Below are 23775 nucleotides of genomic sequence, written 5' to 3'. Positions count from 1 at the left end.
CACTATAGTTTTGCAATTTATCTTTAATTTAGTAAACACAATGTGTGAATATTAAATGGTAAAAATACGTCGGAGACAATGCGCAACGAGGATCAGCAGTCATGTTTGATAGGAAGTAATAGTGGACCGTTCAGACGTATGTTAGAAATTACCGCGTGACTAAGAATTTAATAAGCAGGTCAACGCCGTTGCGTTTACAACGACGAAGTAATCTCCGTAAATCGTAACTGACATCAACGTTATAATAAGAGGTTGAAAATGCCGAATGTCTACTTTCCAGTTACAAGTGACTCTCTCGCTCACTCCTTTAATAATCACATCATTTGTTTCTATAAATAACTACGAAGGAGGGCGTCCAAGAAGTAGCCCAAGACAAAAAGAAAACCAGCGATGTCTCGTAATTAGAGAGTAACTGTTCGTCGGTATGACTGCATTTACAAAGAGTAACTGTTCGGGAACGTCTCGCAACTCTTGTTCGTTGAATGCTCGAGGCATGAAAATGTTCATAAATTAACAGCCGGTATCATGCATCTCTCTCTGTCGCTTCGCCTATGAGCAGTTCAAGCGGAATCGAATGAGCCGACTGCTACGTAGGGAATCGCGGATAACGACCGCGACTGACGAAAAATTCTCTCGACGAGTTCACACTTCGAAGAGAGATCTCTCCCGGCTGTTCTTCTCCCATTTGTCCCTCTCCCGCGAATGTTTACAACCCCGACGCATCCTGCGAATGGGACGCCACGAATAAAACCACGGAATAAGCCGAGGCGGCCGTCGCTCGTAAGCTTCTCTCTTTACGAGGATGAGTCGACTCGCAGTCGACCGCAGACGAGAGAGTCTCCCGCCCTTTCCTGCGTCCGTTAAGACGAACTGAAATACGTTTCGTCTCGCAGGAAACGGTCGACATCTTCGGTACCATCCGAGCATGGCCGGTGAGAATAAATCGCGCGCGGTTTTCGCGTCCTCGATCGAGAAACGCAGTCTTCCTCTCGAACACATGGCCGACGGAACACTATCCTCCCACGAGGATCCTGCACGTCGGACTAAGTAAAACGATCAACGACTAATGGAAAGAAATCATGTCGAAAAGTAAAAACTGAATAAATTTACGTACATATTGTTTGCATACGGTTTAAATTGTCTTTTCTAGATTGCTTTCAGAACATAATCTACGAGTCATAGTCCAACGAGAGAACTCCAGGGAATTCATCAAAAGCAAGTTCTCTCATCGGACTATCAGCTATATTCTGAAATGTATCGAGAAGAAAGGGTTTTAATTGTATTGAAACAAAGTGTATTCTATTACCAACGGTCTGTTTCTTTTTCTCTCTTTTCCAAAAATAGCACTCGGATATTAGAATTCATTTATTAATGTTCATACATCTCTCGTCGGATACATGTCATTTGAACTGCCATATATACTGTGTGTTTCTCGCATTTAGTCCTAGACGCGCTTTTCAGCTGTATTGTTCCGCACGAAAACGGGTCTTCCCCCGTCAGATTCGCATTCACTCTACTTCTCACACATATAGACGCATCTTTTTGGGGAAAAACAGGGGCTACATAGGCACGTTTTATTATCAATTATTAATCCCTCCGTTATACTTTTAAACCATCTGATGCTCAACAACATTTACAACATTTATGGAATGCACCGTATATCGGGAAACATCGGGTATAATATTTGATATATACATCAACGTTCAATTATTTGTCTCTACTTTGATTACGAAACGGGATATATAAATATAAATGAAATCTCAACAAACAATACAGAACTACTGAGAAACGTAACGGCAAATCATTACTGCATTCGCCTAGTAAATCAGACACACGTCAACGTATATATATATACATATATTGACTAGTTATATACAATAAAATATGGTACCAATCGCAAGGAACGTAATCCTTTTCTAATTTCCGGCCGAGAGATCCTCCGTTCTATCCTTTTGTCTACGAAAGAATAATTACCCGATAAATAATGGCGATGAGATCTACCCCGCTAGCGACGGAAGCTGCGTAAAAAATGACGTTCCACTCCTAGAGATCATGTTCCTTTTTTTCTCTCTTTCTTCTTTTTTGGCAAGTGTGTACAAAGAGAAGCGCGCCGATAACACCCGCACGGCGGGATGCGTCGCGCTCGCCGCGTCCGCGTTCTCAAGCTTTGCGTTGGAAGCAAAAATCCGGTACACCCGGCACTACGACCGGACCGCAAACTACAGTTAAGCGCAAGGAGCATAAAATGAGAATCGAGAGATGTGCGTGCGGAGTGGATCGTAAATAAAATCCTTGTCTCTTCGTGTCGACGCGTCGGCATGCGCCGACGAAAAAATGGGGATTCCGCGCGCGAAAACGGGACGTCACGTTTTTTTCCTCCCAAGCGCGAATCGAAGGAATCGCGTTCGACCTCGAGTCAAGCGAGTCTCTATTTGATCAGCGATCGCGAATAAAATATGTACCGGTTAAACAATGAATTCTCCTCCTTCTTCTTCTTCATCTTCTCGTTTCTCCCACGGACTTTACATTCACATCACAGCAGCAATTAAGAACTTGGAAAGAATATGTCGGACATATCAAATTGTTTCTCGTCCTCGCGCTTCTTCGCACGAAGATCAACTCGCAACTAAAGCTGCGATCGCGCGTACGTATCGAAATGATACTCGATCGCTATTAATTATTTGTCAATCCGTAAAGCACGGCGATACGGTGAAACAAAGCTGACAGACGTTGCTTCAGACCACGATCTACGGCATGCCTGGTCAGCATTCTCACACCACTCACGAAAACCGGAAGCAGCGGCGCCAGTTGCTCGTCCTGCAAGAAGATCATTCAGCTTTAGTAAACGAATTCTAAAATTCAACTCTTAATGTAACAATAATCAATACGTTTTCGTAATACTGATGTTCGATTAATCACAAATTTAACGATATTATTTTAGTAGATATTATTTTAGTAGATATTATTTCGTAGTACTGATGTTCGATTAATCACAAATTTAACGATATTATTTTAGAAGCTAAACTTCTTCCAAAGCAGTTCTCGCTTAAAAATCTCAGAGTTGATACCAAAATAATATATTTCACGCCAAAAATTACACGAAAATGACAAAGTGAAATACGAGAACTCACTGGTAAAGTTAAGGCCCATTCCAGCGCGGTGCTTAAAGTGTCCGCCCAAGCTTTCCTGTGGGCCTCGCTGTCCTTGTTAACATTTCTCCTCTGGAACTCCGCTTCTTGACTGGCGACCTGCTGACTCTCGGTTGCGAATTTCTCTTCCTCGTCGCGTAAAAAGGGATTTGTCCTGAAGCCTCGCTTGCTACGCTCATAGTCGCGCAACAGTTCGTCGATATTGTCGAGGATCTGCGAGGACTTCGAATTCTTCTTGTCCTCCGATTTGACACTCTCCGGCTCGCAAGGCTCGTTCGCAGGCTCAGATGTTGTCCAAGCTGACACGCTTCGCAGTTCCATCAGTGAGCGCGATCGCATATCGGCTGAGTCGAATATAGAAGAGTCATTCGCGTTCTCGAGGTCCGTCGCCTTAAAGACACTCAAGGACAGGATTACGTCACTGCCGCGTCTTCTCGGATATGATTTCTGGTACAAAAAGTCTTCGTCGAAGAACGCGTTTCGATCCAGCGCCTTGACGTTCGCCGTGGAGGTCCTCGAGGTATCGGTCGACTCCGTCTTCCAGAGCGAATCCAAGTTATAGCAGAGATCGTCACGACTGTATATTATCTTGGGCGGCGCTGGGGTCATAGAATCGAATTTGGGGTCAATGTAGTCCTCGCTCGAAGTTCCGCCAGAGCGGTCAGGGTAAACGATCTTCTCCGTGACCGATCCGAGCCTGGATACCGGTCTGGAGTCGTCCGTTTCCGGCTCAGACTGCGGACCGGAATCGGTAGAGTACTCTGCGGCGAGATCCGACAGCCTGAAGGGTCTCGGATCGTTCTCGCTCTCAGCTCCGAGCTCCTCCAAGCCGCTCTCGTCGTCCAAGTTCGGATTATACACGTCGACGTCGTCTTGTTCGTCCTGATCGTCTTCTTCGTCGTCCATGCGATCCTCGCGAACGTTAGAGTTCTGTTGGGGTTGCTGCATGACAGACGCCGGAGTACTTGTGACAACCCGATCGTCGATGGGCTCTTTTCTAGTGATCTCTGGATAATCATCAGGTTGTGCCACCAATAGGAATATCTTCCTCTCCGAGAAACTGTCAACCTTGGTGTATCTGCCACCTTCGTCGAGAACCACCTCGACATAAGTCTCGCAGAGCTCGTCGAAGGTCGTGCGAAGTTGCCTGAGATACTTAGTGAGCTTGCGGTGCTTCACGTCGTAGACGCACTCTCTGTCGCTTAGGCCCGTACCCAAGATGGTCTTCACGAGGTCCAAGGTGGCGTGCAGCTCCTCTATCTCGCGCAGACACAGCTCGAACAGCGTGACGATTTTGATGGTCCAGGCTGCGGCCGCCTGACGATACAGATTCGCCGGCTGCTCGAGATTCGCCACCTTCTGCACGAGGAACTTCAGGCCGGGTCGACAGTCGAACTTGAGTGCGGCGACGTAAGCCAGGTCCAAGGCGGAAAAGAAGATCTCCACGTGATGCGGGCTCAAGTGCGACAGGTAACCCCGTTTGGCAGGGTTGGGCGAGCTGCACGGCGTCGAATGCGGGATCACGTGAGACAGGCTACGAGAAAGCGTAGTTTCGATCGACGGTCATTGTCCGTCTTTCCTTACGATCAGTTCCACACAGTCGGAGTTACCGCGACGCAAATTATATGTCCATTATTTTCAATTAGAATTATGATTGATTGACTATTGATTGATGGATTAATGTTTTATTGGTTGATTGATTAAACTACTGAGAATTATTGGTTATTCTTAATGGAGATTTGACGCGGTTAATATTCTTTGCATATTACGCGAGACATATAATAGTATTACGTCACACAAAATACACGACGCAACAATTGCGTTCTTTAATCTGTACGGGAAACGATCACGCTTACAAACCTTGAAATCGAGGCGCCAGCGCCCTGAAGGAGAACGCTCGCGATACAATGCAGGAGCATCTGATGCACCAAAAGCCCAACCACCAACGCGCGCAGCTGCACTCTAACGATGTAGAGATCGGGATTGAGCGTGGTGCCTACTGCGGGCGGGTACAAGAGGAACACGTACGACCTTTCGTCGGACGGCCGCGACGCATCCTCGACGCGCGTCTGTTCCTCCAGGAGGAACACCTGAGGACAGAAGCGTGGATTATGAGAGCCGAGATTCGCTCTACACAGACGTCAGGATGAATGGTATATGACGCAGTTCCTCGAGATATCCGTGAGTGGGTACTTTGCAGCTATACAGAAGCAATTGTCGTGTCTTTGTAAATATCCCGATTGCAAGTAAGATTATTTCTAGCCGTCAATTCTCTCGTACCGCCGGTACTGGAAGATATTCTCGTGTGTCTCTCAAGAACACATCGTCGGGCGATACAACTTCGATGTCGCTTGCAAAGCGATCGTTGTGAAACGATCGTGAGGATAATCTTAATTACAATAGTAGTAATTGGTATGCACTCAATCAGCCTAACGCGTCGTCGCATTTCTTATCCGGCCGAGAGATACAATGTGTGTGCACACTACGAAAGCTGCAGCCTCTATAACACGGTGTCGTGTACCGTTTGCGTACACGTTATTGTGACAGTGAAATTCTAGCCATGGACCCAAGCCATGGATTTTAATGGTGATTCGCAAGACCGTGCCAAGAAAAGTTGAAATGATTTTCTTGATTGACGACGAGGTCCTTTTCTGTAGATTCAACAACGTGTGTGTGCGTGTATGTATGTGTGTGCGTCAAAATACCAGGAAACAAGTTACAAATTTAAACGCGTTCTCTGTTTCTTTATTATCTAAATTTTTTTACCTTTCATTGGCGATTATAGAAACAGAGAGAAAGATAGAAACTATTATCCTAAAAATTTCTTTGACCTAAAAATGTCCAAAGATAATCTTATTATAATATAAAATTAATCATTAATTTATCATACATTATTATACTAAATATGAAGAATTTAGTATAAGACAGATAATCAAAATGCCATATTGTTGAAAAAAAAATTTTTTTTTAATTACGTATGTCGAAAATACACACACAAATGCCACTTATGACAGCATTTGCGTCTTTAATTGCGGAAAGGACCTCGTCAAAGCGCCTTTGCAGCCTAATCCGTGCCTTCTACCAGCATGTGCAAATGTCTAACAAAAAAAAAGGAACATGGTGATTCGAATCGAACGGCGTTTCCTCGTCGACAGGCGGTATTCCAAAGTAATCGTCATTCAAGGTGGAGGGTGGCAATTGAACAGTCAACTAGCTCTGATGATAGAAGCTCTGTATATTTGTGAACACAATCATTCAGCGGTACAAAAATACATAAGAAACACTTGGACTCTGTCGCGTCACGTCGCCGGTATCAGCCACATCGAACAAGCTAATGAGGAACACATCGAAAGCGATCGAAGTCGATTATGCTTGCGCCAATGTAACATACTCAGCGGGGGTACAAAGTACTTGTCTTCGATGTATATATATTTTTTTTCTTTTTTTATATATATATATATATATATATATATATATATGTATATGTAAGGCGAGATTGCTGGGTATATACAAAAATATTCTCTCAGGCTGAAAACGGCACGTAATGGTTCCCGATTGTAAGTGGAAAGCGAGCCTTGAAACTTGGCCTGTCGACGACGACACGATGGCACGCCTCCGCGGACTCTGTGAATCACTATTTCTCGTGAGTCGCGCTCGTCTCGGCCGCGTGTTCACGGCCGGACACAGACTATCCACGTGTTCTCTTTTTTTTTTTTCTATTGCCTTTCCTCTCGCAAAGTCGCTCGAAGTGGTGGAACGATGCGATATAGATAATTAAGTAAGATTTCTTTCGGTTTGATTGTTCTTAAAATCCATGACGTGAGTTACCGTGGTCGGCTAGAGCCATTGGGGGCCCGTGTTCGTCGTAGTGTTAGTGTAATCGGGGGGTGTCGTGTGCTGCCTACAACCGACGGGGTAGGAGGTAGTGTGCTGGTCGATCAGTGTCGTCTCAATGGTCATCGAATCCTGGAAAGGCGTCGTCGGCAGTGACGCCGCGCTCTGCCTCTTGATGGCAGTCAATACCTCACGCAGCTGGCTCACCTGAGAGCAAGTCAGGTCAGGAGGACAGCACGTGTGTCTCTGTGTCTCTATCTTTCTTTCTTTCTTTCTTTCTCTCTTTCTTTCTTTCTCTCTTTCTCTCCCTCTCTCTCATTCTTTCTCGCACTTGCACGCGTATCGCGACACATCAAGTACTCTCGCACTCACTACACGTCGCCAACAACAACACACTATTCGAAATCTATCGGATGACAAGGAGATGATCATTGCGAAGGGAACTCGTCTAATCTTGGGTAGAGATGGTAGAGCGGTCGATAATGAAATATTAAGCTGTCGTCGTGATTCTGAATTCTAAATGAAGGAGAACGTGAGGAGAGACTCGTGTCTCGAGCGTAACACTAAACGCGACCGTTCGAGTTCGAGTTTCGTGCACGTTTTGCACGTTAAAATCGAACTGAGGCGATCAGACGGTCGCGTTCGGCGTTCGACGGGGAATATGAATAGAAGCCCTCGATGAGAAAAACAATCACGATATCGTGACGATATAAGTGACGAATGCAGAGATGGACTCTTTCTCCCTTTTTATCAAGCTCAAGACGGGCTTCATGTACGCTCCAAACGTTTGTCTATCGAGATCTCTTGGCTACACGAGGAGCACATCGACCAAGCACATCGAACGTACAACAACCAGAAACGGAGAGTCGGTCCTCCCCCGTTCGCCACCTCTAGTAAATGAATCTCGAATCACTTACCTGGGCGGCGAGCTGTCGCAGCCGTTCCGATTCTTCCGGCGTTGCGTCTCGGCGCGCCGCGACCTTCACTTGGGCGACGTCCCCGTAAAAGGATTCCGATCTGGGCGAGAAAGCCATGGTCAGCTGGTGCAACTCCTGGAGCGAGTTGGAACAGGCGCGGTAGCACGCGACACCGCAGACTTCCCATTGTTCGGGGGTGAGAAGCGGCCCGCTGCTCACCAGTATGTGCCTGTCAAACACGGATTTACTCTCTTCGTGACTCCAACCACTCGATACTCGACCTCAGATTTCCACACATACGGAGCAATCAAAATTATAATAAGAATCATCGACACACGAGGGAATCCAGATTTGTCATCCGAGAAACAAAAGATTGGAAACAAATCTTGAAGGACGTGCTAGCTAGAGCGACTCAGAAGCCAGATGAGAATTTGTCCACACCGCGGAAACCTAAAATATCAATCCAGATTTTCTCTACGTATATATCTATATTTCTTTCTTCCTTCTTATGGACAAGGACTGCACCTTATGACTGATTTACCAACGACGAAAGGTCTGCTGTCGCCGGTTCGTAATAAATCTCGCACGGACCCAGCAAAGCACGATTAGCAGTAATTGAATTTCTCGCGCTACCGTATGTCGTCGATACATCGATATACCCGCCACCGTGACCTTTCTTCAGGCAATCGCGCCTACGTCGCACGCGCTCTCCTAGATCGCCGCGAACACCACCATCCGATCTACCGGATCGCACGCTGGAAGAAGTGAGTGCCTACACCGGGTGACTCTAAGATTTCAGATCGAGACATCGTCCAGCTCGTCACTCAGCGGTAGTGTGTACGCGAACCTGCTCCTCCGTTTTTAAAGTCCCGGCGTACACGTGTACATCGATACCTCGCGATCGACACCGAGCGGTCGAGGGATCGAGTTACGGCCGTTGGGTGCGTGTGCGCGCGCCGTACGTGCATTAATACGGAGAAAATGCGCCCTGACGCCCTCCAGGTGGACGCGACGCAGCAGCGTGTGCAGTCGCTGGCATGACGCCCCGAGGGTGTCGAGTGTCGGTGGCTACTTTATCCCACCGGACAGCCTGTCAAGCCTCGTTATCATCTTACACGCACGCTCGTAACGACGATATACCCGACGTCCGCGCCGATTCGCCCCCGAAACTTGAAATCGCCGATGCCAGGTCGCGACGAAGAACGGAAGAACTGACGCACGGAAGGACTTGTTTGCATAGTCGTGAGCGCAGCAACGTCGGTGCATTTGCAAAAGTTACGTTACGTAAAAGTTAAGTTATGCTGCGTCTTATCCTCCATCATCATTATGATCCAGCTTTCCTAAATGAATTACGAAATCAACGACCGATTAAACGGCGCGACGGTTGTATCGGCCATTGACGAACCCGCTGCGCGGTATCGCCGTCTCTCGCATTCCGGCTCTGGCTTTTCGATCACTGCAATCCCGTCCCGTTGTCTAATCGCCATCGAAATGTCTATTTGCTATATGCGAAGACAGTCGCCTTGCGTTACGCTAAACCGCGTAAATATTAACGAAGCTACTCACGAATCGCAATAAAAAGAGCGAACGAGCGAGCGCAAATGACTCCGGTGTGACGGCTTTTACGCGTCAGCTGGGAACGTCCAACGCGCTCTTAAGAGCCGGACGACGACTTACCTGATGCAAGCGCAACCGAGACGAGCTATGCTCTCCGTGGGTTGAACCACGCATTCCGCCATCACCAGTAACAGCTGTTTTAACATCAGCGTCGTGGCCGGCAAATAGGCATCGTTTCTGGCGACCTCCGGACCTGGCGGCAATTACAGGGAGCGACAATTAACAATTGCAATTACTTCGCAGTCGTTTTTCCTAAGCGTGCATTTCCTCCGCGTCGCGCGTACGTCTCGTCTGCATCTTCGAAGCGTCGAATGTTCGCAGATCATGTTTTACCTTGCAAATGGGTCAGATAATCCACCACGAGATCCGTCGTGAGACCGCAGCACTGCTTGAAGTTGGGCGCAAAGTTGTCCCATCCGCGGAAGATCTTGGAAGTTTTCCTCAGCCAATTTTGTACCATCGGTAGAAGCAGATGATTAACGCAGTACAGACCGAACGCCGGTCCCGGTACGTTGAGAGTGTCGCGTAGTAAGTGGAACAAGGTCTCCAGGGTGTGCGGTTGGTAACGTCTCGGGCAGATCATTGTCGCGCTCGCCAGACCCTCGATGAGGATGTACCACACCCTTAGGATACCGCTTGGCTTGTCCATGCTCTGCAACGTGGCGATAGAATGCGCGTCCTTGTCGATCAACGGGGTCAGCACGTCGTACGACCGCTCCGGGATTATTTCCTGCATGGATTCGATATGCTTGTCGAATCTGGTGAGTTCCAAGTTCGGGATGATCGGGTCGACGTATTGTGGGATCGTGGACACGTGAATCCGCTGCGCGGAGTGGAAGATCGGGCAAGCCGGCATTCGATACATCGACGAAAGGATGTCGCTGCAGCTCAACAGGTACTTGAGGCTCTCCACGCAGAGTCGCATCCTCCGCGACTCCGCACTGTCGATGTTCACCTGCTCCTGCTCCTCGGACTGGCTCTCGTTGTCGCCGATACCCCTCACGTGTCTCAGCAGGCACAGAATACAATCGAGAGCGGCGTTGGCGAAAACCAACGTATTGTCCGTGGAGAGGAACACCCGGAAAACCTCCAACAGAGGCGCTGACTCCACGCAATCCGAGTTGCCCACCGACGCGACTCGCAGCGCGCCGAAGAGCGGACGCCAGCCCGAACGGATCTCGGTGCGATTCGTCTCCACGAACTCGCAGATGCAGCTGACGATCTGAAAGAAAAGAGGAATAATGATCATCGATCGCACGCCGAAGCGCGTCCTGCATCTGAGCAAGCGGCTACTTACTTGATCCTGCACGTCGCTGTCGCAAAGCTCGAGACACAGAAGATTCTCGAAGGGCTTGAAGAGCGCCTCGTTGAAGTGAAAATGCGGAAGCTCTATCTGCTCGTTCAACAAGGCCGCCATGGAGTCGTGAATGCATTGAACCGCCTTCTTCGAAATGCTGCGGTCTTCGTGGCAAGCCGCTTCCATAAAGTGTGGTCCCAAAATACTCCACACCTACGGATAAATAGAATAATTTTATTGACGCAAGCAACTTAGAAAAAAAGAATAAAATTATCAATCAATAGTAAAGGCTCTCAAATGCAAAATTATGGAAAAATTAATTTTGAAAAAAAAATTAATCTTGAAAATGATAAATTTTGATAAATCTTAAAAACATTGTGTGATGTTTACATTGCGCTATTGTATTAAGTAGTTATAAAATTTCAGATATTAAGAGTTGCTTACCCCCATTATATGTATCAGAGGTCTGCCGCTTTTTACACACTTCAGCATAACTTCACCCAAGCGAGCCAGCAGCAGCACATTCATCTCGTTCTCCCTCGGTTTACTTTTCCTCCACCAAAACCTCTTATTGTCTTTACAACCGTCGGTGGTCTTGAACAATTGTGCTTTGCTTGCCTTGCAGAGGGCTGTGAGAAACGAGCAGAGCGCCCTGAGATTCAGCTTGAGCGCCGCGTCCTCAAAGAGCCTATCAACCTGCTGCGACAACACGCATATAATTTTGGCCGCGTAATCCGCCGGTAGAATACCGTTGAACTGACTGTCGGCGTTCGATTCCTGGATAATCTCTGGGATCGTGTCCGAGCTGGGATTTTGCGTGTAAGGGCTCGAAAGGAAACTGTAGACGTCCACGCTATGAAGGGGAGAATCGAAAAGGTTGAAAGTTACTTTTATCTTTTGCAGAACATTGATCCTTTATAAAAACATCGATGTTAAATTAACACTGCATAGTTAAGGGTTAAATTAATCATTTGCGAGGGTTTTGCAAAATTATGTTAAATGCAATTGACATGTCGGAAAACAGAAGAGTGTAAAAATCGTACCAAGATTCCTCGTCGTCGACGATGTGGAAGTTTAATCGAAGTCTGTCTTGGCCATTCTTAGCGTCGCCGTTCGCTGCGTCTTTCTTGTCCTTCTTCTGCTGAGCTTTAGGCAGTGACGGATTTTGGTTTTTGCCGAAGAAATCGTGCTCCAGCTTACTCACGTACAGACAACACCTTTTAAAAAGTACCATTTTTTATGTTTTATTTGTAAGTAAGAATACACGTTGAGATCTTCGAGAACTCTTCGAAAACGACTTACGTAAATACGTGTGGCCAACAGTCGCTGCCGTGGCTACCAAGTTCCAAGCCTCTCCCCAGAAGTACGTCCATGCTGAGTGCGTGGGACGTGTGAATATTGGTCGCTCTGTTCTGCAGTTTTAGCCGGAGAACGTCTTTTTTCCGAGTTATTCTCGAGATGGACTGCTCCGTGCAGGCGGCCTTCGCGAGAAGGGTAAAGATGGAACCGCAACGATTTTGCAAACCTAAAACCGAGAAATAGTAAGAAAGGAAAACGATAAAATTATGGGTGAAAGCTTGTGAAAAGAAAGACGATGTATGTGTACCGAGTATGTTGCTCAACGTGGCAGCTTTGTGAAGACCCTCAAGGGCTAAGACGACCGTGTCCCGAATTCCTCTTCTGCTACCGTCTCTGTTCAGGATGCCTTTATTGGTCTCCTCCTTGGGTGGATTCAGACCCGTCGAGAGAACCGTCATCATACTACTCCAGCAGCAAGTCAACACTCTCCTAGAGAGTTTCGCGCCAGCCTCCGCTTCCGGAGTCGGCTCGCTTCGTGAAAGTTGAGCTCGTTCTAATCTTATGTAATCGGAGAGTAATTGTCCGCCTCTTTGGCTACCAGGTATACCGTCCACGTCTATAAATAATAGAAACTCAATAAATACCCATCCAAGAAGTCTTGTTCATTTAATCGATCGGTAGATTAATTAATAATGTCAGTTTTACGGAAAAATTAATTTGACGAAGTGATTTACACTTTATCGAAATATATCTGTTTGGAAAAAAAATATTAACTGAATCGAACCTGTAAGAACGTTTGCCAACGCGTTGTTTTCTGTAGAGCTAGGATTGTAACCACATCTCTCCAGTAAATTGCACGCAAGCACTTGTTGATACAATTCGGACAGCCACGTGGCCGAGAGATAAACCAACACTCCCGATCCGTGCACCTCTTCCACAAATTGCTCCTTAAAAGCGAGATTCGAAGATGAACGAGAGAAAGTTAATCGGGATCGAGCGATTTTCAATCAGACGTACCTCGCTGACTGGCACTTGCCGACCTTCCTCGTGGTAATAATTGATTCGGATCAATTTCAGATTGAGAAGCAACGCTGCGTACGTCGCAAGGTAAATTCCATCGGCGTTCATGATTGTAATTAACGTACACGAGTCTGTATTGGTATCGGCTTGTTCCTGCATTTTCTGCTGAGCCGCAAACACTCCTGAAAACACGCCAAATCAAATAGTTGAGCAATATTAATAAATAATATCAATTTACATTTTTCTGTAGGAATAAATTATTTTTAAATTTGTAAAATGTTTATTGTAATTATATAATTTTGAAAAATTCTTATTTGAAAATTATTTTTATAAATTTTGTTGATGCCGAGTAACAGTAGTTACATACCTTGACAGTATTCGGAAGCAAAATTCTGCAGCGCTTCGTCAACTTCTATATTACTTCTCAAGGTGAGCGCCATTGGTATAAGATCGGATCTAAGTGTCCTCACGAACCGTCTGGCGTTGTGCCGCTCCACGTCCACATTGCATTCATCAGCCACCTGCCGTCCTACGTGAAGACACTTGGGTAATTTCTTTAATCTCAGCCTCTCGCACTCATTCTCCATCATGCAATCGTTGTCATCTAGACTGTTCTCCTCTTGCACCTCATCCGACTCGTTTTGCGGCCCTTCAGTGTCCGTTGAATCGCCGTCCTCCGACGGCCCGTGCCCGGATGAATCGGAATCCGAACCCATGCCCTTCTTCATTAATTCCAATTGCTCCCTATTAAATAAATTCTTATAAGATATTGCAGAATTTACAACACGAATTGTTGTGAAAAATTTACGTTTCTTATTAACAGGAATCCTAAAATAGACTTGAAACAAATTTGTAAAAACTGAAACGATCAACAAATTATTTTTCACGGAAGAAACCTTCAAGCTCTCAAATCGATTAAACTATGTCTCTGCGGAGTGACGCATACATCTCCACGTTGTTATGCTCACCTATATGTTTTTGGCAGCCGCGCCATACTCTGGTAGGTCAAAGGTCCGCGGTAGTCGCAGGATTCCAGGTCTTCGTACAAGCTATTGATCGTGCACGTATAATTGTGATTAATGGCTTTGCCCTCGCAAAGTTCCTGAAGCGCCGACAGCATAGCGACAACGCAGGAGACACTCGCGTGCAATATAGCCAATCCGCCCGCTGTTGATTCCTCAATTGAGTCCATTGCGCTGAAATAGAGATTGCGACGCGTGCCAAATTCTCGAGCATTTCATTTGGAGGACCGGACAAAATCTATTTGCTTGTTTGTAAGAACTCACAGTCTCATCAAGGCCATATCACTTTGTATATGACTCGAGCGATCTTCTTCTACCAGCAGAGGTCCGGCGAAGTCCACCATGCGACTGGGACTACGCAGCAGCTCCTTCAACGCCTTCAGAGGTTCCAGACGTTGCTGCGGCGGCGGATACAGCAGCATCCTATGGAACACCGACTCCAAGACTGGTCGTAACGGGCCAACGCATCCTACTAGTCTCACCAATTCTGTGCCAATGCTAAAATGCATTATACCAAAATCGTCATATGATTGATAATTACTCAGACATCATAAAACTTCCCAGAATCATTCCGAATTTGTTCAGGATGTCCTGAGAAGTGATTTAGAACGACTCTGAACACACCCAGAATGATCTCAAGATGTTTTATATTACCTGAAAATTCATATAGCTTACGAAAATATCAAGTAATTTCCTCAATGCATCGAGTTATATACAAGATTTACTGATCTAACGATCTAATGATTAAATGCTTGAAAATTTCTTGAGTGTGTAAGATTTACTGATCTTTGCGAATTGAGAAATGTTGCGGAATCTTCTGGACAGGATCTCGGTCTGATTATTCACCTGTAAACGGTCTTAGCCTGATGACTGTCAAAACTCAACGACGTGGCCAAGTACCCGGAACCTCTGCCGAGCTCGTTCTCCTTGCCCTCTCGCGAGGTGAAGGTCTTGTCCACCCGCGGCGTGCCCAGGAAGGCTATCAAAGCCGGACAGAACTTCTGCCACAAGAAGGTGGTGAAGTGTGCGTTGGTGTGAATCTTCTGCGGTAACGACGATATGAGCGTGTGCAGGCATTCCAACAGGAAGACCACGGTGTTACCGTTCCTGCCGTTGCTGGAACAGGATTTCCTAAAGATTACGGAGCAGATGGGGAAGATGCAAATTAATCGCGCGACGGTGCATTTTCCTAGAGTCATTCTAGTTCCCTAACACGCATGTTATTTACTTCTGTGCCTCGTCCAGCTTGCTGCAGATGTACTGCAGGATCGGCAGGGCCTCGTTGAAGCACGAGACACCTCTCTCGCGCACGTTCTTGTTCCGCTTCGCGTTCTCGTCCATCTCCTGGCACTCCTCGTCTGCGAGCAATAAGCAAGCAAGCGTCATCGAACAATGACGCATTGAAATGCCACACATTGGCGATGCGTTCGCGACATATAGCGAGCGCCGGTCGTTAAGACGCTTCGCCGATGACATTCATTCTGTTCAAGACGCATTCCACCGGCACGCGAGCTCGTAATTTATCGACCAAACATTCTGACATACCGCGGAAGCTATCGCCGTTGCCATCACCGTCGTCGCCGCGCACCGGCGTCGTGACGCGCATCGCCAACGCGACCGCGGTGGTTTTTATTATTCGTTTTTTCTTTCTCTATCTCCTTTTTTTTTAATTTCCCGCCCGGATTTCCGCGATTACCTAAAAAGAGACAAAACGATCGCAAGGTCTGGCTGGTCGCGGCCTGTGCAGCCGTGCGCACGGCTTGATTCCCATTTTCGAAAGCCTCGCAGCACGTGGTCAATATAGCGATGATCAGGCGGCCGTTCATGGTCCAGTAAGAGGAACAGGCGACTTGCAGTAGAACCTAAAAAAGAAAACGAATAACGCGATACCATTCATATCTCATATTTCTTTTTTTATTTTACAGTGAAAGCTAAACACAAAGAATATGCAATTTCTGTAGTCTTGATTGATAATTATCATTATCCCGCCTGTTTCTCGCTTTTAACGCTCACGCTTCGAATTGTTTCATGATGATAACCATGAGACTCACTTTGAGCATATCCGTCTGCGTGTCGTCGGACTGCGACACGATGGAGCTCATGGCGTGCAGCATTTGCGCGGGCAGCCATAGCGAGTCGTCTTCAGGTTCATAAGGCGACTGGAACCTGTCGTCCCTCAACATTTTCTGCGAATTTGATCAGCGCGATTTTTCGTGTTAGTTATTCGGATATCTATCAAACAACTTAACGCGTAATGTTGCGATTAAAATTTGAAAAATTTATTCGCATGTCAAGGGATCTCTTTTTCTCTAACGCTCCAATTGTACAACGGTCGATTGTCGTAATTGACGTCGTCGCATAAAATATTTGAATTTCATAAGAGCGCGCGTGAAAACGACGAAGAGAAGAATTCCTCTTGTTCCGATCGACGTTTATTAAAAATTCCATGACATTGCAACACGACTTCACTTAAGCCGCAGCTGTTCACCGGTATCTCTCGTTTTATCGCACACAGTTCCGGAACGCACGTTTCCACCAGCGGTCACACCGATGTTGACCAACACACGTAGAGGGAGAAACGTTTAAAGATAAAGTTCCGAACAACTGCGACGTTTTCCCAAGGCCCTTCGCATTTGCCATTTCTTCGTGCAAAAATATTAGCTCATGTGAAACGCGAATTCCTCTCCTCCCCACAAAAGAATTCCATTTAATTTTTAATTTTCTTTTCTTACTATTTTACTCACATGTAATCCCGAGAGCCCAAAAGCGACAAACTTGCTCCTGTTGGTCTCCAATGCTAGCTGAAATGTATGTAGGCATTTCGCGCGCAGTTCGTGAGGCGGATCTCGCAGCAAGCCCTGCTGCTTGTCCAGAAAATCTGCATGGAAGATGAATCATCCCCTTAACACGAGGAACAACCCCGAGTGGCCATGAAGAACACTTGTCTCCGATATCCGGCGTGTAATTAAGCGACACGGTAGTGCCGCGAAATCAAGTACATAATTGCGTTAACGTCGTTACTTCACCGCGTCATTATTACACGTGTCCAAATTGACGTATGTTTGATTTTTGTCGATGAAATTTCCAAATACGATCGAATTAAATGAGCACACATTTACAATTTACATAAGCAACCTGACATAAGGGATCGACTCACGAGCACACTTGACGTTTTCAAAAAGAGGAAACCACAGGCGGAAAGCACGTTTCGCGCGTAAAGTATCTAATTTAAAAAATAGTAATAATAAAACGAATTGTCGAAAGTGCGATGTGAGCTTACCATGCGCTTCCTGCGCCGATTTTCGTAAATTTTGTAGCCTCGCATTGTTCGATTCCCTGACGATCTGCAGCAGAAGATCCTCCATGACACGACGGGCTACCACCGCTACCACGCGACTGATCGATAACGGGAGTGCCGAGGCATGCTTCGTTATACGCACGTCTGCAGGAGCGTAAAACGCATCACCCTTCGATAATCCGACGTATTCGTTGAGAATTTAAGATAATTATTATTAAAATGATAATTACAACCAAAGCATTAATTACATCAGAAAACAGAATAAAAAGTAAAGATTTGAAGTGGCTGTTATGTTAGTTTCTATTTTTTAAATAGATATCCATTCCAAAGGAGACATATTTTATAAATTTTAATATCCATAGATTTTATGTCTCTTGCAAGAATCTAAACGTAAAATGCGTACAGATGGAGATACATAATTTCTATATTTTTTTAAGTAAAAACAATTGAAGATTACCTTGGAGCAGCAAATTGTACTGTGAACATATAACTTATTAGGTTTTTTTTTTTTTAATATACTAGAATTGCACTGAAAAGGAGATATCGCAAATGTTCACAAATATTAGAATAGAAAGACAAATTATGATATTTATAATCAGGGTAATAATCCGTAGAGAACTACAAAGAGTTTTTGAAAAAAAATATCGAAATAGAAATGGTCTAAATTATTTGAATGAACATTTGATTGAAGTGCAAAACTAGTCTTTTTAATTTTAATTTATTATAAATTTTTAAGGGCCTAACCACCAAATTTACTCTGTAACACCATTGGCAATAATGTAAAAAAGAAATAAAAAAATTGTTTGGTAAACAAATGTAATATCTATGAGTCAAAATTTGACAAGTGCAGATAGTACGGAAAGTATAGCTGCACTTTAGTGCAGGTAGCTTGACTCAACCTTCCTGTCTTGCGTCCACACGATCTGTGCATTAGTATTCGTATATGCGTATATTCGTGATGCATGTGTACAAATCAATCGTATATAGCACAGCTGTTGCCTATGGTTGCGTTCCAATATTCACTAGCAATACTAAAAATCTATAGTTGATGTTACGTATACTATAGACTTTCAATGCTGGTAGTAAATATCGGAACGCAGCCTATGGGAGTTTCTGATAATACTGCTTTGAGTTAGTTCCACTAGGACCGAAAGTTTCGTTAGGCACAACCATGTAGTATCTTCATGATTCATGACAACTCAATGCTGTCTTGTATTCCCATGAGATGAGTTAGTAACAGATGTAACTGGCGTAATATCTAAGACACGATATAAGGTAATAATTTTATAAAATTCTATTAGCTACGAAACAATATGTTATTATTAATTTATATTAAGTTTACATTTATTTAATTAAAATGACAATTATGTAAAATTATAATGTATTTTGAAAATTACTTCTTTATATCGTATCTTAGATATTACGTTTCTTTTACCTACTACTAACTCAACTCATGGAAATACAAGACTGCATTGAGTCGTCATGAATCATGAAGGTACTAGATGGTTGTACCTAATAAAACTAGGGCTTTCGGCCCTAGTGGAACTAACTCAAAGCGGCGTTATTAGAAGCATTCTATGTCAGTTTGTCAAAGACAAGAAAGGTAATTTTTTAACACGTTCCTTATAATACAATGTAATACAAATTACTTGTATTTTAATGAAATATATTAATGTTTATATATTTATATGTTATTAACATTTTTAGCGTATCATTTATTAAAATATAAATACACAATCATATAAAAACATTATTAAAACTTATTATATAATACATTCATTTTTGCAGTGAAATTTATTTATTTATATTCCTCTCATCGGCTCGTCCATGTAGCAATGCGGTAATTGCTGCTTTTCGATATTCACTTCCGGTAATAAAAATCTATGGTATACATAACATAAACTATATTATTTTCAATTATTATTCAAGTATTATTTTCAGTATTAATAGTGGCTGTATTGTAATGAAATTATTGATAGTGCTAAAAATTTATAGTATACGTGACACGAACTATAGCTCTTTAACTACGCTGGAACACTGGAACGCAGCTAGTGAATATCGGAACGCAGCCAACGGTTAAACGGATCGTTCTAGTGGAAGCAGCATATAGAAAGGAAAATGCTCGGAATATGCGAACTTCCAATTGTACCGCATTCTGTTTGACAGCACATGGCTTACTGTGCCGAAGATGGCGACTAAGAGTGACAGGAAACGCAAAGCGAGCGAAAAACCGGCACACGAAAGCTCTGCTTTTTATCATTTGGTTGTAACTCTTCTAGGTAATGATATTTACACTTTGCGCGCGAAAAGATTATGCCAACGGCGCGTTTGACAAGTTAAAAAATTCGTGGGTTATTTGGCAACGAAATAAACCCTGCTCCGATTCTCACAGGTTTGAGTTTCGGTTACCTGCACAGTTTGCACGTATCCACGCTGTTCGAGAATGACCGGCACTTCTCTCATCTCTCGGAAATCGAACGTGAAATGTCCTTCAGGACCGAGATGGTACGACAGTAGGTGACAGTACTTTACGTATTCGTAGTTTGCTTTGCTCCATGACAGTGTTTTCACATCTTCCTTTTTTCCCAGGGAATGTACTATTCCTATTACAAAACTATCGCCGAGTCGAACAATTTCTTCGAGGGCATGGAGAAGCTCAGCCACGACAATCTGTCCGAGTATGGGAACGTTATCGACGCTACCAGAAAGTACAGCCTTTTGCCTGAGGTAACTGCAAGCTCTTCATTATCACCTGGATGTAATTACAACGAGACTTCCTCCTGTTACTTTTTGCATAGATTGTGATAGGTTTCTTGTATCACGTGGTGAAAAATCTCGGCATCGTATCTCAGGAGCAATGTTGGGTGGTAAGACTCGCAGGATTTCTTTGTATAAAGCTAAGGAAATTCGCGAGAGTAACTGTAATTTCGTGATCCTCAGATAGAGAGAGGAGACGGACTGCCGCATGTGACCAGCTGCGAGGGCCTTGGCGTGCCTGTGTATTTCTACTTGGAGATAGTGTGGTTCACCACGATGTTCACCGGGGCGATGCTTTTTTATTATGGAACTTACCTGAGCGACTCCATCTATGGCGGACTCGTGACAATCCTGTTCTTCTTCTTCAACCACACTGAATGCACCCGTGTGCAATGGACACCGCCGTTGCGAGAGACCTTCGCGTATCCTATGCTGCTCTTCGAAATGTACAGCGTTACCTTGGCGATTAAAAAATACGCGAAACACGAATCCGACAAAGAGCCGTCTTGGTTGAAGAATAGGACTAGACAAGGATTATTCGTGGTAATATATGAAGTATTCTTTTCTCTGACGATTTACGAAGCCAATTTTTTGCTATCGCGATTTCGCCTCTTCAGGATATATTCGGCTCGACAATCTGCAGCTTGTGCACGTGGCAATTCTCGCACTTCGTGTTCGCCACGCAGATTATAGCGCTGCTGATACTCAAGTGGTTGAGGATCGTCCCGTACGATTTCTACAAGAACTTCTGCATGACTCACGCGTTAGCTATCGCGGCAGCTACCAACATAACGAACGGCACTCTCCTAGTGTCTTCGCTCTACATGTGCCTCTTGATCAGTAGCAACGCGGCCAGTCTGATCATGAAGCTGTCCCGATTCCAGAACACCAAACGCGAGATCATTCTCGAGATTGCGATGACGATCATTTTCACCAAATGGATCAAGTCCTATGTCCTGTATTCTCAGGACGACGCCCACGTGTTCAACATACTGAAGTCAAAGTTGACGGACTACAGGGACTTCCACACGATGCTCTACACTTGCTCGGCGGAATTCGATTTTTTGCAGTACAAGACGTACGAGGCAATTGTCAAGACTTTACTGTTACCAACGGCGATACTCGCCGGGATGCTTGCGTTCTACTACTGGTACAGAAGCTTCAAGACAGGTGATTATCCGCGCTGCATAGAGGCCGATATGGCGTATAACGGCTTGCAGACCGGCGCATTCATCGTCATGGCGGTTTTCATTATGAGACTGAAACTCTTTATGACGCCGCATCTCTGCATAATCGCCGGCGCGGTCTGTAGCAAACGGTATCTCGAAAAAGTCGGCTTGAAGAGCGAGCTGATGCGAGCCGCAGTCATTTTCCTTCTGGTGAGCGGCATGTCGTATCACGGTGTCGAGAGATTCAAACAGGAGCGTGGATTTATAGGTAATTCAAATCGATCGATTTTCCATCGCGCGCACTTCCAAATATTAAACAATCATGTAATTTATTCGTTTCTCACATAGGCGAATACAGCAACATTGAGCAAGAGGAATTATTCGAGTGGATAAAAACTAATACACCAAAGCACGCTGTATTCGCGGGGAAAATGTCGTTGATGGCGAATCTCATGTTGTCCACCAAAAGACCGATCATTAATAATCCTTACTACGAGAGCAAAGAGATGAGGTACGTCTTCTAATTAGATTAAAACTCTCCGCACACGAAATGCTAGTAAAAATAAACATCAGATGTTAATTTAGTTTCGAATGTTCTAAAAGAAGATATAAAAGATAGTAAATTTAACTTCAAGCAAAAACATTTCAACCGGTTAAATTTACACGTAAAAGCCTTGAGAATTAGAATTATGTGTATTTCCTGCTCTCACAGAGCAATATATTTACTTACGAACGTTTCATGACATTACAGAGACAGAACTATGAGGGTTTACGAGATCTTCAGTCGGAAAGACGCTGCTTCCGTGTACACCTCTCTAAGAAACATGAAGGTCGGTTACGTCGTATTGGAGGAACCTCTGTGCCTTGGATTCGCGAATTTGTAAGTACGAGACGAAGTCACGCTGACAGCAAGTTGCATAACGTCGAATTTTATTTCCATTCCAGGCCACGTGGATGTCAAATGATCGATTTATGGGACGTGACGGATAATGGAACGTCGAAAGCCGCAAACAAGCCGCCGCTGTGTCCCCTTCTGTTCCAAGGGAACGCGTATCCGTTCAAAAGAGCGTTTATTAACAGCAACTACGTCGTGTTGCAGCTGGACTACTCACACTACGTAGAGTTCAAGCCAAAGACTTCCATGCCACTGCATTATCAGTTCTAAATAGATGTTGCCCTCGAACAATGCGGTATATACCTTGTGAGACTGTAAAAAAAAAAAGAACTTATTTTTCTTAAAACAAAAGAGAACTATGTATATGCAGAAATCTATATATATACATATATGTATACATATATATTTTTTAATACAGAGATTCGCACGCGAGCGAGTTCAATGTTGACGCCGCGCGATCTCAGCAAAGTCTATCCGTAGATATTGTATATATTATAAACTGTGAAGGGGCATTTAGGTATTTTAAGACACGCACAATGTTCCCGGCATTACACAACAACGCCAATATATTGTTTAATCCGTGAAGAGAGCCTTTCTCTGTCTCTAGAATTTGCAGCTCTTCATCTTAATATTCGCAGAATAATTTCCAAATGCAGCTTGTATATCGCTATCGTACAGCAGCTGTCGATGAAACATGAAAGTTTCGTACATTAACACACATAGCTATGTAATTCGCTAAATGCCGTGATAATGGAAACGACATGCCATTTTTAGTCGACACAGATAAGAATGCACATGATAGCGTAATGCCTCGTTTCACAACACGTGATGTACACATTTGTGATAATTTTCTTATACTTAAGACGCGTTTGTCGATAATGCGCCTTCGACGAAACGAACAATTCGTAGACACATACACAATTGTTATACAAACCCAATCATCGTGTTCATGCATCCCGCTGTAGAGAGAGAAAAGACGAAGAAGCGCAAAGGCATCTGTGCCAACGGTCAATATCGCTACCTATTTATATGTACGAATCTATTCCCTCGCATTTCAATGAATTTCTCATTTCACCGACTAACGGCACTCTCGCAGCGCACGCATACCGGACAATAAATCCTCGCTGTGTCGCGTCGAAGTTACGCTCGTTAGATCGCACCTGTCTACTTAATCGTACCGTATGTGACCATATATAAATGTTATCATAATTTTTTAAAATAAAGACATTCTCAACATATGTGAAAATGCAAAGGAAGAAATTTTTGTCGCGCCCTGAACGCTCATTCGCGCTTCTTTTCATCTGTAAAATCGACGACCCCGTGGCTCTTCTCCGCCGTCGATGGAAGATCGATGGGGAGCACGATCGGGATGATAATGCACGATGGGGAGCGCGGCTCGAAAATTTGCATTTCTGCGTGGCTTTCCGCCCGAATGATCCCAGGTGTGGACTCGCGGGAGATGCCCCGGAAGAAAAATCGAACCGCGCGGCGAAGATAGCTC

General features: G+C 44.6%; 2 protein-coding genes across 4 annotated transcripts; one reads left to right on the top strand and one right to left on the bottom strand.

Annotated features, from left to right (window-relative positions):
- Nucleotides 1-1350: 1350 nt before the first annotated feature.
- LOC116843851 (brefeldin A-inhibited guanine nucleotide-exchange protein 3) lies at nucleotides 1351-17552 on the bottom strand. 2 transcript variants are annotated; one of them, XM_032814683.1, is made up of 22 exons: nucleotides 17436-17552; nucleotides 16900-17033; nucleotides 16207-16341; nucleotides 15852-16017; nucleotides 15384-15513; nucleotides 15002-15286; nucleotides 14420-14653; nucleotides 14102-14329; nucleotides 13501-13877; nucleotides 13131-13315; nucleotides 12898-13060; nucleotides 12421-12729; nucleotides 12117-12339; nucleotides 11858-12031; nucleotides 11259-11667; nucleotides 10815-11027; nucleotides 9851-10739; nucleotides 9578-9710; nucleotides 7901-8129; nucleotides 5010-5239; nucleotides 3132-4683; nucleotides 1351-2817 (listed from the first exon to the last, which is right to left on the bottom strand). In XM_032814683.1, exons 1-22 carry the CDS (start codon nucleotides 17518-17520, stop codon nucleotides 2674-2676), a joined length of 6627 nt encoding a protein of 2208 aa, XP_032670574.1. In that variant the 5' UTR covers nucleotides 17521-17552; the 3' UTR covers nucleotides 1351-2673. The 2 variants fall into 2 exon arrangements, with proteins under 2 accessions (XP_032670574.1, XP_032670575.1); XM_032814684.1 differs by having other exon boundaries at nucleotides 15002-15271.
- A 2089-nt stretch (nucleotides 17553-19641) lies between these two features.
- LOC116843843 (C-mannosyltransferase dpy-19) lies at nucleotides 19642-23512 on the top strand. Of its 2 annotated transcripts, XM_032814671.1 has the most exons (9): nucleotides 19642-19732; nucleotides 19846-19958; nucleotides 20043-20180; nucleotides 20252-20320; nucleotides 20394-20753; nucleotides 20828-21647; nucleotides 21728-21890; nucleotides 22131-22259; nucleotides 22325-23512. In XM_032814671.1, exons 1-9 carry the CDS (start codon nucleotides 19642-19644, stop codon nucleotides 22542-22544), a joined length of 2103 nt encoding a protein of 700 aa, XP_032670562.1. In that variant the 3' UTR covers nucleotides 22545-23512. The 2 variants fall into 2 exon arrangements, with proteins under 2 accessions (XP_032670562.1, XP_032670563.1); XM_032814672.1 differs by lacking the exon at nucleotides 19642-19732 and having other exon boundaries at nucleotides 19846-19966.
- Nucleotides 23513-23775: the final 263 nt, after the last annotated feature.

Source organism: Odontomachus brunneus, unplaced genomic scaffold, assembly GCF_010583005.1.
Source record: "Odontomachus brunneus isolate Ranch 3 - 2012 unplaced genomic scaffold, Obru_v1 Obru_scaffold_036, whole genome shotgun sequence".
Taxonomy (NCBI): Eukaryota; Metazoa; Arthropoda; class Insecta; order Hymenoptera; family Formicidae; genus Odontomachus; species Odontomachus brunneus.
The sequence above is the reverse complement of the archived record's forward strand: the minus strand, read 5'-3'. Positions and strand labels throughout refer to the sequence as shown.